The 17,253-nt window shown below is 41.0% G+C and overlaps 1 protein-coding gene across 1 annotated transcript in view; it reads right to left on the reverse strand.

The window, feature by feature from the left end:
- The window catches only part of FARS2 (phenylalanyl-tRNA synthetase 2, mitochondrial), a 265,280-nt gene that overhangs the window by 89,661 nt on the left and 158,366 nt on the right, over window positions 1–17,253 (reverse strand). The window contains exon 5 of the mRNA XM_015421057.1: window positions 8,865–9,016. Coding sequence (XP_015276543.1) covers window positions 8,865–9,016 — 152 coding nt within the window. The remainder of the gene's footprint in view (window positions 1–8,864; window positions 9,017–17,253) is intronic.

Genomic DNA, 17,253 nt, shown 5'->3' on the forward strand with positions numbered 1-17,253 from the left:
TTGTCCTGAAGTTTGAAGGTTACGTCCTCTGGATATAACCACCGGTAGCTAATTGCATTTGTTTGAATAAAAAGAATTAAATCTTTATATTTCTTTCTCCTTTGTCTTATTTCAAATGGGATATCTTTCAGAATCCCGATAGTACTGTCCCCAATTTTCAAGGGTGCCCCCGCCGTCACTCTTAGGATACAATCCCTCATGTGCCTCTTCGAGAATCTCATTACTATTTCCCCAGGCAGATTATTCTTCTTTATGTATCCGGAATAGGACCTGTAGGCCACATCCATTTCGCTCATGAGATAGTCCGCCTTCAAATCTGTCACTGGGATCAATGTTTCACTTATCATTTGCTTCACATTCTCACCCTTAGTCTCTGGGACACCATGGAAATGAAGGACCAGGTTTGCCTTCTCCATTTGTAATTGTAAAAGTTGTTATTCTGTTGAAATTTGCTTCTTTTCCAATTTTTGTACCTTTTTCTTCACCTTTTGAGCAGTGGCGTCAACTTCTTTCACTTTCTCAGCTATTTGTTCCATAATTTTAAGAGTCTCGTTCAATTGTGTCTGCTGAGTAGTGATACATTGGTTCATTGTTGACAGTTGTTCCTTGAGATTAGTCATCTGATCCAGCAGGGGGCACAGGGACTCTGCCAACGTTTTGGCCAACTCAGTGGTTCCTTCCAGTCGTGGACTCTCAGCTGCTTTCACTTTTAAAAGTTTCTCCTTCTCCGTCCTCTTCCCCGCCATCTTAATGAGTTGTTTACTTTCGCAAAGATTAGCAAAGTCTCTGAATATGCGCTCAAACACTCATACATGCCTTGGTAAGTCTTTCCCAACAGGTTTCGTCGCTTTTGTTTCCGCTCCCCCCCCCCGGTCTCGCTTTTAAGTTTATGTGCACAGGAGGGGCCCCTCCCCCACTAACTTTACTTTCTAGTTTGTGGGGTTGGGAGCTTTCTTTTTGAATTGCAAATATGCCTTAATCCGACTCACAGTTCATCTTCGGTCATACGACCTCGTTTAGCCTCCGTTTTAACCGCTCAATCTCCAGCGCTTGCCCTGGACTGCGTCACTTCTTCCATTCGGAAACTCAGCAGGAGGACCATCGGGACGAAGAAGTGCCTCGATTCCCCAGCGTTGCACTGGCGAAGAGGTGACCTCTCAAAAGTCCCCTGGCTAGGAGCCTTTCAGCCAGGCTCCGTGGGAGGTAGTGATTCCTCACCCCCCCGCCTTTCTGCTGGTGCACAGCTTTCACCCCCCTGGAGGTCCAGGAGGTGAGTCTGCTCAGCGTGCTACCATAGACCGGAAATCCCGACTGTCATCTTATTATTGATGAGATCATAGATATTAAAGGCACATTAATAAATCGTGTTGATTTTTACTTCATTTTAATAGATGAATTTCTTCTGAAGGCAACAGCCCATTTCCAGTGCCAAGAATGTAAAGGACAGACAGAACGTTTCGACTGAACGTCTTTTTCAACCGTCCTAACAAGAAAAAAATCAATTTTTCAATTTTTAAATTTTTACAAAAGAAACTATCAAAGGACAAATTTTCAGCATATCATTTTCTCAATAAAGTACAATTGTTTCAATGTACATACAGTTTGTTGTGTTATTCTTTACTTCATGTTTCCATTACAGGTACAAAATTTTTTCTAAAGATAAAAAACCACAATATGATCAAATTTACATGCATATTTAAAGCAAGACCTCAATCCCTCCATCTAGTATAATTAATGATTATTACTTGCTGCTGAGAACAGCTCTCACAACCTTACAACATTGTTTTCCGGATAGCAAATCTTAAATATACAGTTGCAAATAAACTCCTTATATCCTGCTTCCTAAAATCCATAAACCCGGTGATCCACCACCAGGGAGACCTATAGTCTCTGGAATCAATTCTCAATTAGAACCCCTTTCTAAATACATTGACTCTTTCCTTAAACCAGCAGTTGTGAAACTGGAATCATATATCAAGGACACCCGCAATTTCATTCAAATTGTTGAAAATAGACAGATCCCTTGTGGAGCAGTCCTTATGACTATGGACGTGGGAGTCCTTTACACGAACATCCCTCACGATGAGGCTAGATTGGCCCTACTTGCCACATTGGAAAAAAGGTCCAGCAACCCCCCCCCCCCCCCCCCCAAATGAGTCAGCTTGGATGGCTTAACGAGAAGCCGTTAGCATCTCGCTGTGATTTTTATTTTCAGGTTAAAGGGGTGGCCATGGGGAGTTCCTTTGCACCGAGTGTGGCCAATTTATTTATGGGCATGTTTGAGGAACGTTGGATCACGGATGGATTACTTGTACAGTAATTTTTCTCTGTGTTATTAACCTTGCAATTACTGGGTCCACTTGTGTTACTTATCTTATTATTGATGGACATTCCAGATACAGGGTGATTAATTCATCAGTGTGCAATTCTAAAGAGAGCCCACTGAATTCAATGGAAATAGAAAGGCGTGACGTTCTTTAGGATTGCACTGCCAACAACCTAGACATGTACTACATACCAATTCCCTGTTCCTGTTTATGTGATCAAAAGGTTAAGGTAAGTGGAAGAATGTTTGGCTGCTTAATAGAACTCTTTCCCGGCAAATCCCCGGGGTTTCTTAGGTGTCGTTATAATCTATCTTCTAAATATGAATTTTTGTATACATACCAATTGTGAAACAGAATATTAACCCAATAGATCATTACTACAGCCATAAGAATCGGTCACATAAATGTGTGCTTAGGCAGGTGTTTTCTGTTTTTTAAGGTGGCCATTTAACATTACAGATTAAAATTTTCCAACCTAGGAGGTTTTGGTTACTCACATATAAGTGTTGACCTCAAAATTACATCTAACTGCAGCTGTAACATCAACCTAGGTATGTTATTTTATGGTAGTGATTTAGGACTAGATTTATGGAAATAACTGGGAAGTTCTTGCTGAGGTTTAAGCTCTTGCCAATTCACAAAGCAATGTTACCAGCCTCGGGCTTCCAGAAGCTCATTCAGTTCTCTCCCTGTGATCACAATTTATGCCTTATTAGGGTGAAATGACGCACCACCCTCAGGTTTCAAAATCTGCATTTGCTGAAATAATGTGAATGCAATCATAATTTACCACTCCCCTCGGCCACCAATGCTACTCTGCCCTGTAGAGGAGAAACAGCAGGCAGGAGAGGACGAAACACCCACAACCTTTGGCCCCTGAAAACTCCATCTCTCCCCACACAAACGTCTTTTTTGTTCATAAGGCCAATTTTATTGCATTGTTTATTGTTATTATTACATTGTTTATTATATGTACAAGTGGAATACCCACAAGAATTTGCAGGGAGGAATCTCATTTTCTCCTTCTCCACTATTTCTTTTTCCCCTTCCCTGAAAGCCCCCATAGCCTGTCCCCTTTTCTGGATTTCTTCTCTTCTTCCTGCCCACCAGCCAGCCTACCTGTATCTACCCTCCTGCTTCAGCTTTCCCCCTTCCCATCCTTCACACTGGCAACCTCTCCCTGGGAAGACCCTGTGTGGTGCAAGCCACCGGGCTGGGTCCAGTTGTGTGGTGGGGAGCCTGGAAGAATTTGCAGGGCGCACCTCACTTTAGTTGCTGTAGATTTTCTGGGATTAGCTTAGTAGACAGGCACTGCTTAGTAGACAGGCACTACCTGCAATGGTGTGAGGGAAGGAGGATGTGATTTCCCCTTCCTCTGTGAGTTCTTTGCAGATACACCATCTGTTGTACTACTAGTAGTTGTTGTAACAATAAATACTAGCCACTTTCATTAATTGTCAGCAAAATACTTTTGACCATTTTTAGAAGACGGAATTTTGGAAAGGGCAACTTGTCATGCAGGGCTGAGAAAATGGGCATCTGCCCATATTTTATACAATCATAAAAGATATGCAAATCCTTCTCTTCCTTCACTTTCCAGACAAGCCCCTAGTGCAGTGTGGTGAAAACTGACCCTTTTGATCACTTATGTTTCAGAATGAAAAAAGCATATGCACTGAAGCAGACCTGGAAGAGAAAGTTCCTTCTAACAGAGCTGCAACAAAACTGTCAGCCTTTTATAAAACTTTTCTTTTTTTGGTTCTGTGGCTGCCCTATAGTTGAACTATAATGTGCATTATTAATTTCCTCAACAGACCTCAGTTCCAGGGCCAGCTGGGAAATCATACGCATCATCCATAAGGGCCAGGTTTTTTTATTAGGCACGGTAGAGCTTTCTCCTGTGCAGTGGGGATGCCGGTGACAACGTTTCCCTCATCTGTTCTTTCTTCCCCTCCAGGTAAGTGTGCAGAGCACGCACTCTCGGAAGCAAGGGACACCCTAGGAATTAGGATATTTAACAAACACTACAGTAAACAGCTGACTCCCGAGGAAGCCTGAGTAAAATGGGCACCACACAGCTGTCACCTCTCATACACCTTTTCAAACCGCATCCTTCACTGCAAACACATCTGGACCCTTGGAACTTTTGAGATCAGAGGTCTAAAAATGTAGCATGGCTCTTGGAAGCTTCTTAAGCTTTGTCTCATACTCCCCGAATAACATTCTGTGGATGTGGAACGTGTTCATTTATGCTGTGGAAGAAAGATGGTGAAGAAAAAGACGGAGGATGGAAAGGTGCCTTCACCCGGAATTTTAACAATTTTGATCACCTTATTAAGGTGAAAGACACAGCCAGGAGCCAACTTCAGCGCTAAAGTGCATCCTTCTTGCTCCCATCTGCCAAAGTCCGCATATGAATTATTAAGCTGAAAAGGCAATATGAGTAGATCACGTAGTTCAAGATGCTTCATTTCAGATTCCATATTTACTATGTCATTGATTTCCCTGAGTTGCTTGAAACAAACAGATAGGTTGGGCACATGGCCAAACATGAAACATAATGTTATATTCTGCAAACACATGCTCCATAGCTCGCTCTTAATGTGAAAGAGAGCGAGAGAGAGAGAGAGAGAGAGCACTATAATCAAACCAACAACAACAACAACAATAAAAGCCAATCTGAAAGCCACTTTGAGCCCAGCCAGTTGAGTCTTCCTTTTAAGGAAAGAGAGGCTCTTGTGCACGAACGGATACAGCTCGTTAATTCCACATCTCTACTCTCTGTTGACTGTGGTCAAGCCATCTCTGCTCATTCACTGGTGGCTTTATAGGCGAAAATACTTTCAAGACTATTGCTTGGTTAGCACCGCACTGTTGTCAGGAGCTTCCTAGAGAGGACTGATTGGAAATGTTATAATTTCACAGGCCTGAGGGCCATTTTTCAATTTTTCTCCCACTCCTGCTCAGAGTGGCAGAGAGAAATAGGAGCTAGGGTCAGGGCAGGATCCGCATGACGGGCAACCCTAGCAGTTCAAGGTAGTACCCCCTGCCACCCCACTGCAAACTGCTGTGTGTTCAGGATGAAGTGTTTGAGGTCTGAGCTGACTGGGTTTTAATTCAAATAATTTTAGCAACAAACAATACTGTATCATGACCATTTCCTTCTTGCAAGCCAGAATTCAAGACAGGCACAATCTGGGTATACAGATTTAAAAGCAATTATTTTTCTTTACATATGAAAACGTGTCAGCAGTTTTGGGAGGAACACTTGTAGCAATCTAGTAATGAAACGAAAAGACCTTCAAATAAAATGGGTTTTTAGAAGATCTGAAGTTATGAATTGATCTGTCTGACTGCATTTAGCAGACGTTTTATCTGTTGACATTCCCCCTCCCCGGCCCTCAAATTTGCCAGTTCAAGGAGGTGACCAAAATCATTATATTCTGAAGTATTGTAGCATAGCCAGAGCTTTGAAAACGCTAACATCTCACTAAATAATAGAAGCCATAAGCTTTCCTTTCCTGGTATTAATATTTTCTTTAGACATTTACAAATGAATGACTCTGTTTCCAGAAAGTAAACAAGCAAATCATTCAAACCATTAAAAAAAGAGAGAGAGATTTCTTCATTCGTTCCCTCTCCTGCTTTGAAAATGAAGGCAACAACAAAGCAGCAAAAAGCAGCAAAATCAATTGGCTTCCTGTCTCCTGTGATGCTTTTTCCCAGGGTATTTATAGTTGTTCTGATTAAAAATTTACTTCTTATGTAACCCTGACAGCATAGTTCATTTCTGCATTAGAGTTTTGTGTGGGTCTTCCTCTGTACTCCTTTACCTAAATCTAGGGAAGGGAGATTTTTCTTGTCAAGTCGCTCAGCCCAACTTCCAGCTTTGGCACTAGATAAAGGAAATCTAACTGTACACTTTGAACAGAAAGATATTCTTCTTTGTTGTGAGTAACTAAAAGGGAACTGAACTGTATTTGTGAGGAAAGTACAAAACGGGGCTTTCAGATGTTGCTGCAACAGAAGGTCACTTGTGATGGACTTTATGTTTTTTGGTGATAATTTGGTTTTTAATAAATATGTTTAACAAACAAGTACCCACAAGGCAGTGACAAACAACAAACCAGGGCTATTTTTGGGCAGGAACGCACAGGAACGGAGTTCCGGCTGGCTCCCAAGTTGGCCATGCCCAGCAGGAACTCATTAGCATAATAGGCCACACCCAACAGCAGAAACTCATTAGGATTGGCTACATTAGGGGTGTGTGGCCTAACATGCAAAGGAGCTCCTGCTACAAAAAAAGGCCCTGGGTTTTGACAACAAACAAGGTAAACAGAATAACAAGCAAAAGGTGGGTGTGGCTGGATGACCACACTTCTGGTAACATGTGGGTGTGGCCTAATGTGCTAATGAGCTGTGCCGTCAGGGGTGTGGCCCAATATGCTAATGAGTTCCTGCTGTTGGGTGTGGCCTATTATGCTAATGAGTTCCTGCTGGGCTTTTTCTACAAAAAGAGCCCTGCAACAAACAATGGTTACAATATACATTACAGATTGCTTTTTAAATCAACATCCATTTAAGTTGCTGTTTCGATCTAACTGCATGATTATTACTATTACTCCTTTCCCAGTAGCAGAAAAAAAATATATAGATCTCCCTCCCTTACATTCTCATTATTCCTTATTGACTCTTCTCTGTATTGCTGAATATTTCAGATTCAGACAGCTAACTATTAACTACTCGCGTTTGTTGAGCTATGTGTGTGTGCACACATGTGCTCAACCCTTTCCCTGTTGATCATTTCCCAACTTTAAATTGCCCTCCCCCCAGGCTTCCTTCCTCTCTGTGGGGTTCCAGATGCAGGTGCACAAGGGTAAATATACCTTTTCCCGTGGGAGGAAGTAGCAGAGGTGAGCTTTGGAGCAGAGAAAGTATTAAGCATCCATTTCTACATCAGTGCTCTGTTCAAAATCCCCCTCCCTGAAAGCTGCTTTTCGTAATGAAAAATGGCGAAGGTTTTGACACTCACATGTAGCTTCTCATTAAGGCAACTCACTGATCAGCAAAATGCATCCCAAACAACCACAAGAAGGAAGTTGTAAAAAGTGTAAAAGACATCAATATATTTTAAAGGCTGGTAATAGTAGTCCATGAGGGCTGCAGTGACTCAGACGTTATGATGCTGAGCTGCAGACCGGAAGGTCTTTAGTTTGGCAGTTCAAGAGCCTAGTGCCACGTGACGGAGTGTGCTCCCGTCTCTGGTCCCCTGCTCCTGCCAACCAAGCAGTTTAAAAGCAAGAAATTGCAAGTAGATAAACAGGTACCACTTTGATGGGAAGGTAACAGCGTTCCATGCGCCTCGGCATTTAGTCATGCCGGCCATATGACCATGGAAACGTCTTCAGACAGCACTGGATCTTCGGCTTGGAAAAAGAGATGAGCACCGTCCCCTAGAGTCAGAGTCGACTAGCTTTTGAGCAAGGGAAACCTTTACCTAATAGAAGTCCATGGGTTCAGTCAGGTCCTTGAGGAGGCAACTTCAGATTTCTTCCCATGACAGCTGTCACCTGGCTTCCTGTATTAAACATTCCATCTGTACTGAACATAACCCCAGCATTTATGATGCAGTCAAAAATCCACATATGTAGCTTCTGCTTTCTATAGTTCCTTTTCTTAGAAGTATATTTATATGACATGGATACGCTCCACCCAAAACCCAATATCTGACTGAAAAACACAGATTGCTTCTTTGCACTGGGAATTTTAACACTCGCCTTTTCCTGCATCTCGACTTTCTTCTTTCCAACCCTTGCTTTTTAGCTACTTTTTCCCTTCACTTGTGACCACCAGTTCTGATAAATTCTCCACATGCATAATACAGTGTTGTCTTCAAGTTCATATTTCTCTCTTTCTGCTCACTATTCTTAACTTGGTCTCCACTCTGCATGGCTCAATCATGCAAGTAATCAACTTGTAGTTCTTCTGCATTCAAATTTATTGTCGCTTGGGTTGCTTGTAATCTTGATTTGATATCATATCACTGTCTGTCAACATAAAAACCCACAGATTTAAACTGCAGGGGTTTTTTGCTGAACACACATTGATGTAATATTGATTTGACCACTAGAGGGTGCAAAACATGTGTAGAAAAGAAAAGAAAAACAGTCAAAGCAACTGGGAAAACAAAGTGATTAAAATGAGAATGTGGAAGAGATCTTACTATTGTTCTACATTTACATCCCCCTTTTCAGGCCAGCAGACAAGAACCTGACCAAAACCCATATAGTCCAGCTAGATGCATGCAGCCTGTCTACATTTATAGATATTTTATTTATTTATTAATAGGGCTACTAATATGACTAAAAAATTAAAAAACATACAAATTAAAATCTCATTTTAAAAGCCATTAAATCGAATACACAAACACATAATTAAAACAAGTTAAAACCAGAGCGTAATATAAGTACAAAGTTAAAACATTGGAGACAATATTTATCATAACCATCTAACAATCAAATAATATGTTTTACTTACGTTGGATGTGTGAACTCATCTATGTGCTCAATTTTTTCCACCACGTCTCCTCCAATACTTCGGACCAAATCATAGAAGTCATTTGCAGAATATTTTTCCGAGGACAGCCAAAAAGAGATATCGTTGATCACAGGAGGGTATTTACTCAAAGGCTAAACAAAATAAAACAAACAAAATAAAATAAACAAGAAACAAGAAAGAGAACCATACAGTAATGGAATTGTTCTGAAGTGAGTTGTGTGAGTGGTTAAATAATGTAGTTCACTATTTCAACTTTGTCCTTTTTCATGTTGGGATAGTTTCTAGAAAAACAAACTTGGGTACAAAAAAAGAAGTCACTTGCAGGTGCCTTCACATAGTTCTGCTGTAGCTTGTATGCTATTTAAGCACTCCTACAGGAAAATTTGTAGCAGTCGACACAGTCAGAAGGCTAAATAGGGCTGCCTGTTCTGAATGGGGAAATTCCTGGATATTTCGGGGGTGGAGCCTGTGGAGGTTGGGATTTGTGGAGGGGAGGGACCTCAGCAAGGTGTAATGACCCAGAGTGCACCCTCCAAAGCAGCCATTTTCTCCAGGTGACCTATCTCTGTCATTTGAAGATCAATTGTAATAGTGGGAGATCTCCAGGCTCCACCTGGAGGTTGGCAACCCTAAGGCTAAGTTTAACAAGCATTTCAAGGGTTCAATGTAATATAAACTGAAAGTGAAACCAAGAGGAAATCATTAGTGAGCACCATCTCCAAACAAATATCATAGACAGCCATTATTAGGAGTATTTAGAGAAATAAGATGGACTTCATCCAATTGTTTTTTACACCAGTTTCCAGCATGGGAAAGGAGGCTATTTGGTTACCCCGGGAATTAACCTTATCATGCATTTTCTGAAGAGTTTCACCTATTAAGAATGTCTGTGAGGCTAGAATGTCTAAAATATCTGACTGATCATCATTCCCCCCTCTTCGTTTCCGAAGAACAGAGTTTCTTTGACGAAACCAGGTCAGCACTAGAAACAGAATCTGAAATAGGCTTCTCCTGCATACTTGTACCTCAATAACATCGTTTTCTGGCCGTTCGTCCTGTAAAATATGAATTCTATTAGAGGTGTCGACTCCCAAGGTAAAAAAGTTGTCTAACTTACTTTGTTTTGGAGTAGGAGAATTAATAGAATTGAAAGGGCAACCCCTTTTCCTACTCATTCTAAACACCTGCGATCATATATAATGTAGTCAATAAAAACAGTAAAATCAATAAAATAAATTCAAAAGAAATTATTTAAATACTTAAAAATTATATATTTAAAATAATAAAATGGTGGTAGGTGCTATAAAATAAATGAACTATATTATAACATTTAAAAGGCTTAAGAATAAGCTACAAGTCTATTGCTAAAACAGTGAAGGTAAAGAGGAGTGAATTTTAAAACAACCAGCTGTGGGGGAGAGCCCAACTTAATTGCCATGATATAAATTTACTGTCAACAGAGACACTGGCATGTTGTAAATTGTAAATTGCAGCAGAATATGCTACTTCAAACTGTCTGCCTACTCCCTTAGTATATTTACTAAAAAACCCAGGCTCCCTTTATACAAGTAAACCAACTCCCCCAACTCTATTCAGGGCTTTTTTTCTGGAGGAATGCACCGGAACAGAGTGCCAGAACCTCTTTGACAAAATTCTTTTAAAAATGTTTAAAAGTTCGTGAGTTTTCAGTATACAGATTGAAAACTTCCTTTCCCTCTTGAGAGTTCCGGCACCTCTCTCTCTTTTTTTTTTTAAAGGCCCTGCTTATAATAGTAACTGTTGAAGAAATTTAGTATAACCCCCACCCCAAATAAATAAACACCTGAAAGTCTCAAGAGCTCTAACAAGCCTCAGATGTTTTCTTGCCACTCCCTCATCCATACTCTCATTTAGGTAATAACCGAGAGAGGAGGGAACCTAAGATTACGGCTACACAGAGGTGACAGAAGCTACATACTAGAGAAAAAATGAAAATAGGGAGGATAAATGCAAAAAAGAGATGAAAAAAATAAGATTAAAACTGGCAGTCTCTAAACAGAGCATAGAGATGTCCTGCTCTGTCAAACTGGAACCAGAACACCCTCTTAGGCAGCCATTTTCAACATAATGTTCAGTTTGTACATTGGTTGAAAAAGTCCATCTGGTAACTATTTTAATGTAAAAATTTTACCAAAAGATTTGCTATCCATGCAATTCACCTGGACCAACACCTGGAGGGGGCGGGGCATCACCGACGTGATGACGTCACGTTGGGGAGGTCCGCCACCACCACCCCACGCCCCCGATCTCCAGAAACCCCAGTTTCCTGCACTTAAAGGAGCCGGCGTTTCCCTTTTAAGTACACGGAGCCGGTGTTTCCCCTTTAAGAGCAAAGAGCTGGCGTTTCCCTTTTAAGTGCACGAAGCTGGCATTTCCTTGAAAGCCTGATCTCAAGCGGAGATTGGGCTTGGGAGGAAACACGGGTTCCATGAACTTAAAGGCAGCCACCCCTCTCTCTCAAGAGAGAAGGGAGAGGGGTGGCTGTGGGTGTTGGGGGCGGGGCTTCCCCTGCCGGCCATCTGGCCAATGGCGGGTAGAACCCCCCCAAAATGGGGGACCCCTGGCAAACTTAGTGAGAACTAAGTTTGGGTCCAATTGCACCTCCAAGACCAATAAAGTTCAATTCTGCATGTAAGCAATAACTGAGAAACTCAGCATGTGTAGATGTGCATTTCCTCAGGTGTGGGGGGAGTTAGTTGCCAGGAAGGGCCAATTATTCAAGATGCAACAGCTAAGATTGGAATAATGCAGTTGGTAAGGTCTGCTTCATTAATCTTATCTGACAGAAGATGTCTGAAAGAGTTGAGGACTGGAATTCTTACTGCTTCATTCACTCTAGTTGAAAAAAGAATGGTATATGGGATTTGTTACAACTTTAGGGTTCTCTCCTACTGAAAAGAAGAAGTGGAATGCCACATTCTACATGTTACTCCTGAGGAGAGGGACCAAAGGACTTTGATATATGTTTATTACTGGTTATTATCTTACAAACTATGTTTATATGGATTAATAAATTGTAGTTGTCAGTTTTGTACTGGTTCCCTACAGCCACGTGTGTAGTACTTTGTGTATAAGTCTGTTTGTGGCTGTGCTACTATTTTTTAAGGAAGTAGGCGGGATGACCTCAATGAGGGTGGGGGAGTGACCTTTGAGGGGCGGCAATAGGGTATGTGGGGGAATCTGAGGGAAACTGTATGCTTTTGAATTACCTTTGGCTCAGAAGCAAAACAGGGAGAAAATTGGCACTTAAAAGCATAGTCGGAAAACCTGGGGAACAGCAACCAGAAAACAAACTTAGCACTGAAGGGAGGAAAATCAATGCACAATGACAAAGAAAACCTGACGGACACGCATGGTGGAAACAAGGGGAAACACCTGTGCATGATAGAAACGAGACTCACCAAAATAATACACAGCGCATAAAGCAAACAACGGTAAAACCACTGGAAGATGATTTGTGAAGAGAATCAGTGGGCGTGTGAAGAACAAGCACCTCCTCTCTGTCGGCTGTTCCACCCTGAAAATGCCACACCCCAGTATTTGTGTTCACTGTTGGATAATATATTTGCCTCATGCTGCCAACTAATCCTCAGAAGCTCCAAGAATAAAGAGTTTTCCTTCCTTTGTTTTTCTACCTGCAGCAGCTGACGTGTGTACCTTGATTAATACAATATATTATCTCAATGAGAAAATGTATTTCATGCCTGGAAAATGTTTTATGACAGAATAGTGAGATCCTAAGTGAATACCTGATAAAGCAATAAACCTGTAAGAAGGGTGAATTTACGGTGCAGTGATTTATACAGATCTGGCTGTACACGATGCAAACATTTTAATGAATATCTGATAAGGAATACTGTGCGAGTTTTAAATTAACAACCCCACAGCGATTCCAATTGTGAATCACAAATGATTATCCAACTTGCTACATGAATAAACTTGTCAAACAAATCCATCTCCTGTATAAACAATTTCAAAACTCAGCCCTCAATACAGCCATCACATGGGTGCACTTGATAAAACATCAGAGTACATGACTGATGCTGCCTATGCGACACCACAGCCTACTGTTGCATGTTAAAGAACCTCTATAGATAATATATGGCCACAAAACTCCTATGAACCAGGTGATTTATATTATCAATGTAATAAAGTACTGGAATGATTAGGACTGTATTTTTAAGGCAAAAGTTATTCATCCCACTGTATACATTTGCATGTCTCAGAGTGCACTGACCTTAAAATATGTCATGTTTCCATACAGGGTATTTTTTATTAACACAGGAAAATCTGATTGTGGTATTTAAAACAATTTTTTCTCAAATTCTTCTTCTGTGTTACAGATGTTACGTTATACCCAATATGTCACAAGAACTGGGATCACTAATGTACGGTGGATGATCAGACCACTATATGTGTAGCTTGCACAAGGTAACCTGCAACAAGGAGCTCACAGAAAGTCATGTGGCAAGTAGGGAGGCCAACCTCCAGCTGGCACCTGGAAATCTCCCTCTATTACAATGGATCTCCAGATGACCAAGATCAGTTCCTCTGGGAAAAGTGTTTGTTTTGGAGGGTGGACTCCGTGGCATTATACCCTGCTGAGGTCCCTCCCCTCCCCTCCCCAAACCCCGCCCTCCCCAGGCTCCACTCCCGAAAATCTTCAACCCTGGCAACCCTAGTAGCAAGTCATATGATAGAACACTATGTTTAAAAAGAGAGAGAGAGAGAGAGAGAGAGAGAGAGAGAGAGAGAAGGCTGATATACTAAAAACATATGATAATCTCATTCATATTTCATTCTGAACAGAAAATTCATGGAGACCTAATGCAACATATTCACTAACTGAACAAACTGAGAAGTAGGAAGTCCTCAGGTGAAATCAGACCACTGCTGGGAAATCTGTGGGTAGTCTTAAGCAAGCCACTCTCTTTCCACTTTCAAATTATACCTGCCACACACAGATTACTACTTTGCCCCGCCTTACAGGTTGTTGTCAGGAGACTGAGATAATGTATATTCTCAAAAGCACTATTCAAATGTTTATTATTGTACTTAATAAGTATACATGTCACGGCATGTCGTGATGCCAGGATTAAACATAGTTTTAAAGCAGAATATCTTTTTCCTTGTATTATTATGGTATATGGATTTATAAGGCCCTTCATAACTTATTAAAATATAATGGATTTAAGTAGAATAGTCACCCCAAGACATCCAAAACACAAACACAACTAAAACCTTGGATTTTACAAGAAATTCTTTCTCTAAGGTACAGGAAAATGATTTGGGAATCTCCTCTCTGTTAGTTACCACTGATGGTGACCAATAAAAGATAACATTTGCATTTATGTGACAGAACTGTGTACACGCAGACAGACATATCTGAAGACAGCAGTCACCATGACAGTCACCCCTTCTTTTTCACATGAAGGATCTGGAAAGCAAGGCACATCTTTTGGGGGCAAAGTATCTCAAAAACTGCCTTTCTCCCATTTGAACCCACCCACATACTCAGGTCAGTTCCTTGTTGCCCCACCACAGAAGGTGTGCAAGTGGTAATATGGAACAGGGCCTTCCCAGTGGTGGTGTCAATCTTCTGGAATTCTCTTTATTGGAAGTTCACTTTTTAGTAAGTGTTACTTGGATTAAATTAAGAATCAGAATATAGTTTATTATTGGTGGCTTGATTTTCTTGTTCGGGGTTCTGTGGTGTTTATTAATTGATACTCAGGGAACGGTTATTATTTTGTTAATTGCTGTGGCTTGTTATGTATACTTGTTATGTATACTGACTTTGATATTTTAACGTTTTTATAGTAACCACTTTGTAGGCTTGGCCAAGCCACAAAGCAAATTAAAACTATCTTAAATAAACTGATAAAGATATTCAGCAGTGGCAACTCCAGCTGAGTACCTGCAGCACTTAATTAATTTAATTGTGACTTCTTCCATTCAATACTGTTCCAGGATCAGCTACAAAACTATGGTTTTATTGCTCTGATATTGAACTGATCTCTATCTGCTTATTAGTAACACTAAGATTAATAGCGTCCTAGGACAAAACAGTTTTACATAAAAACGCATGCAAGCTATAAAATATGTAAGTATTAAGCAATGATAACCTAGCTACTTTAAATGTATTCCACAAAGCAAAACAAAAACAAGTATCTGTCTTCAGTCAGCCTTGATTTAGTAGGGAAATGCCACCAGTCCTACTCAGCTAAACAAATCTCCCCATTCAGTTCTTCAAATGGTCTCGTATTCTAAAGAGAAGCGGCTCAAGCAAAAATCTTGCATACAAAATGAATGCTAACACCCCCCCTCCACTATGAACACGCAGATCATCTCTAAAACTTTCTTCTTTTCAGTGATGAAGCTACAATAGTTCACAGAGACACAGCGGTATCTCCCAAATGTAGTTGAACATATTTCTTTACCAGACGTAGGTTGCTTCATTGTGCTAGACATTGCTATGGCAATATGAGCCTTCAGAGTCAGTGGGTAAGAAAATGTCCATGTTTCCAGTAGCCCCATAACATTTGAAAAATTCCTCGGTATGTGGTATCGTAACATCTATATTCCCTAAGAGGTCATTTTGAAAGGTCTCAGATGCACTGAGCAGCAATTGGCTTGAGCTTAGAAACCGTGGCTGTGAATGACTAAAATGGGATTTCCATTTAAATAAGGATGGTGGTAATATCCCTTCTGTTTCCTGGAAAATGTGTGGCATGGGGGGGGGGGGGCTACAGGACAACCATTTACCATGCGGTGGGCCCCATGCTATCTTACTGCAAAGTGCATGCAAGCCATGAGGATTCAGACAGGGGAGACATCTGCAATGGCTGGAAACAGGGTGAGGTGATTTTTTACTGAGTATCACAAAAACCTAGGGTAGGAGGGGTGTAGAAGGAAAAAAAATCTCATCACTACATGGCCAGATGCTATGAATAGCCAATCTACACAGGATTGCAAGCGACCTAAGACAGGATTATAAATAACCCTTGCCTCATAAATACACAGTTATTGGAGTTATCCAATATTTCCTAACTGAAATGTACTTATCTACTTCTAAGTCAAAACTATTATTCGCCATATTTTTAACTTCAATTAAAAATGGTGTTTCATTTTAAAAAATTAGTCCCAAAACTAAAAGCACACATTTAGTATTTCTCTTAACATATGTCCCTCTCTCTTTTCTTCCAGTCTCTTTCTGTTTCTGTCCCTTTTGTCTGCTGCTTGCCTGTAAGTACACCATTACTTTCTCGCAGGCCTTTACACAAAGACATCCTTCTTGCTCATGGGGAATACCTGATGATTGGAGCCAACTGCCCACCATTTATGTAGTGAGGCTGATACTTTCCACTTGACTTGTCTCTCTCTACCCTCTTTCTCCCTTCCCAGTTTGGTGTAGTAGTTAATCTGGGAGAACCGGGTTTGATTCCCCACTCCTCCACTTGCACCTGCTGAATGACCTTGGGCAAGCCATAGTTCTGGCACAGCTGTTCTTGAAAAAGAGCAGTTTCTGTCAGAGTTCCCTCAGTCCCACCTACCTCACAGGGTGTCTGTTGTGGGGAGGGGAAGGGAAAGGAGTTTGTAAGCCGCTCTGAGACTCCTTTGGGTAGTGAAGGGCGGGGTATAAATCCAATCTCCTCCTCCTCCTCCTTCTCCTCTTCTTCTTCTTTGTTTGCGGACTTCAGCAAGGCAGGAGCACACCAGGCCACACTGTACACCCTCTACCGCAACATGATTTGATAACAAAGCACCCACAGTATACCAAGTGCAGCACTAGAATCTGCTTAGCATTTGCTTGACTTCACAAGGCTTAGCAAGAAGTATATAAAGAGATCTCCCACCCACATTTGGTAGCAAATGCTAACAGAAGTTTCAGCAGCTATCTGATTGCACTAGCTGGTGATAAAAGAATCTCGACAAATCATGGTTGCATCAAGTGACACAGTGAACCATCAGCTTAGCAATGGGAGCCACCAAAAGAACCCAACTGATTATACGGAAAGAAAAACCCTTTCATCTTCCTTTGTTTGCGAGCATTGGGGGGTCACTGCCATACAGAGAACTGCTATATACTCGGAACTATTACTGTAATCTACAAGCTGTTCAAAAGAGCCTTTCAAAAATCAGATTCATTTTTTTTTTTAAGAAAAACTTTAGCTTAGATATTATTAGCAAAATGGGTAGAGAGTCTGCACAGTTTATGAACTGGGGAGTGTGTCCAGTGTAGTGCATTTGTGTGTGCTCAGAGACACATTTCACAATGCTGTCCCCAAATTCAGCTCTTTACTTATCCCATGTGGGTGTAAAAACAAAC

The sequence above is a fragment of the Gekko japonicus genome, unplaced genomic scaffold (assembly GCF_001447785.1).
Source record: "Gekko japonicus isolate JY-2015 unplaced genomic scaffold, Gekko_japonicus_V1.1 scaffold366, whole genome shotgun sequence".
Taxonomy (NCBI): domain Eukaryota; kingdom Metazoa; phylum Chordata; class Lepidosauria; order Squamata; family Gekkonidae; genus Gekko; species Gekko japonicus.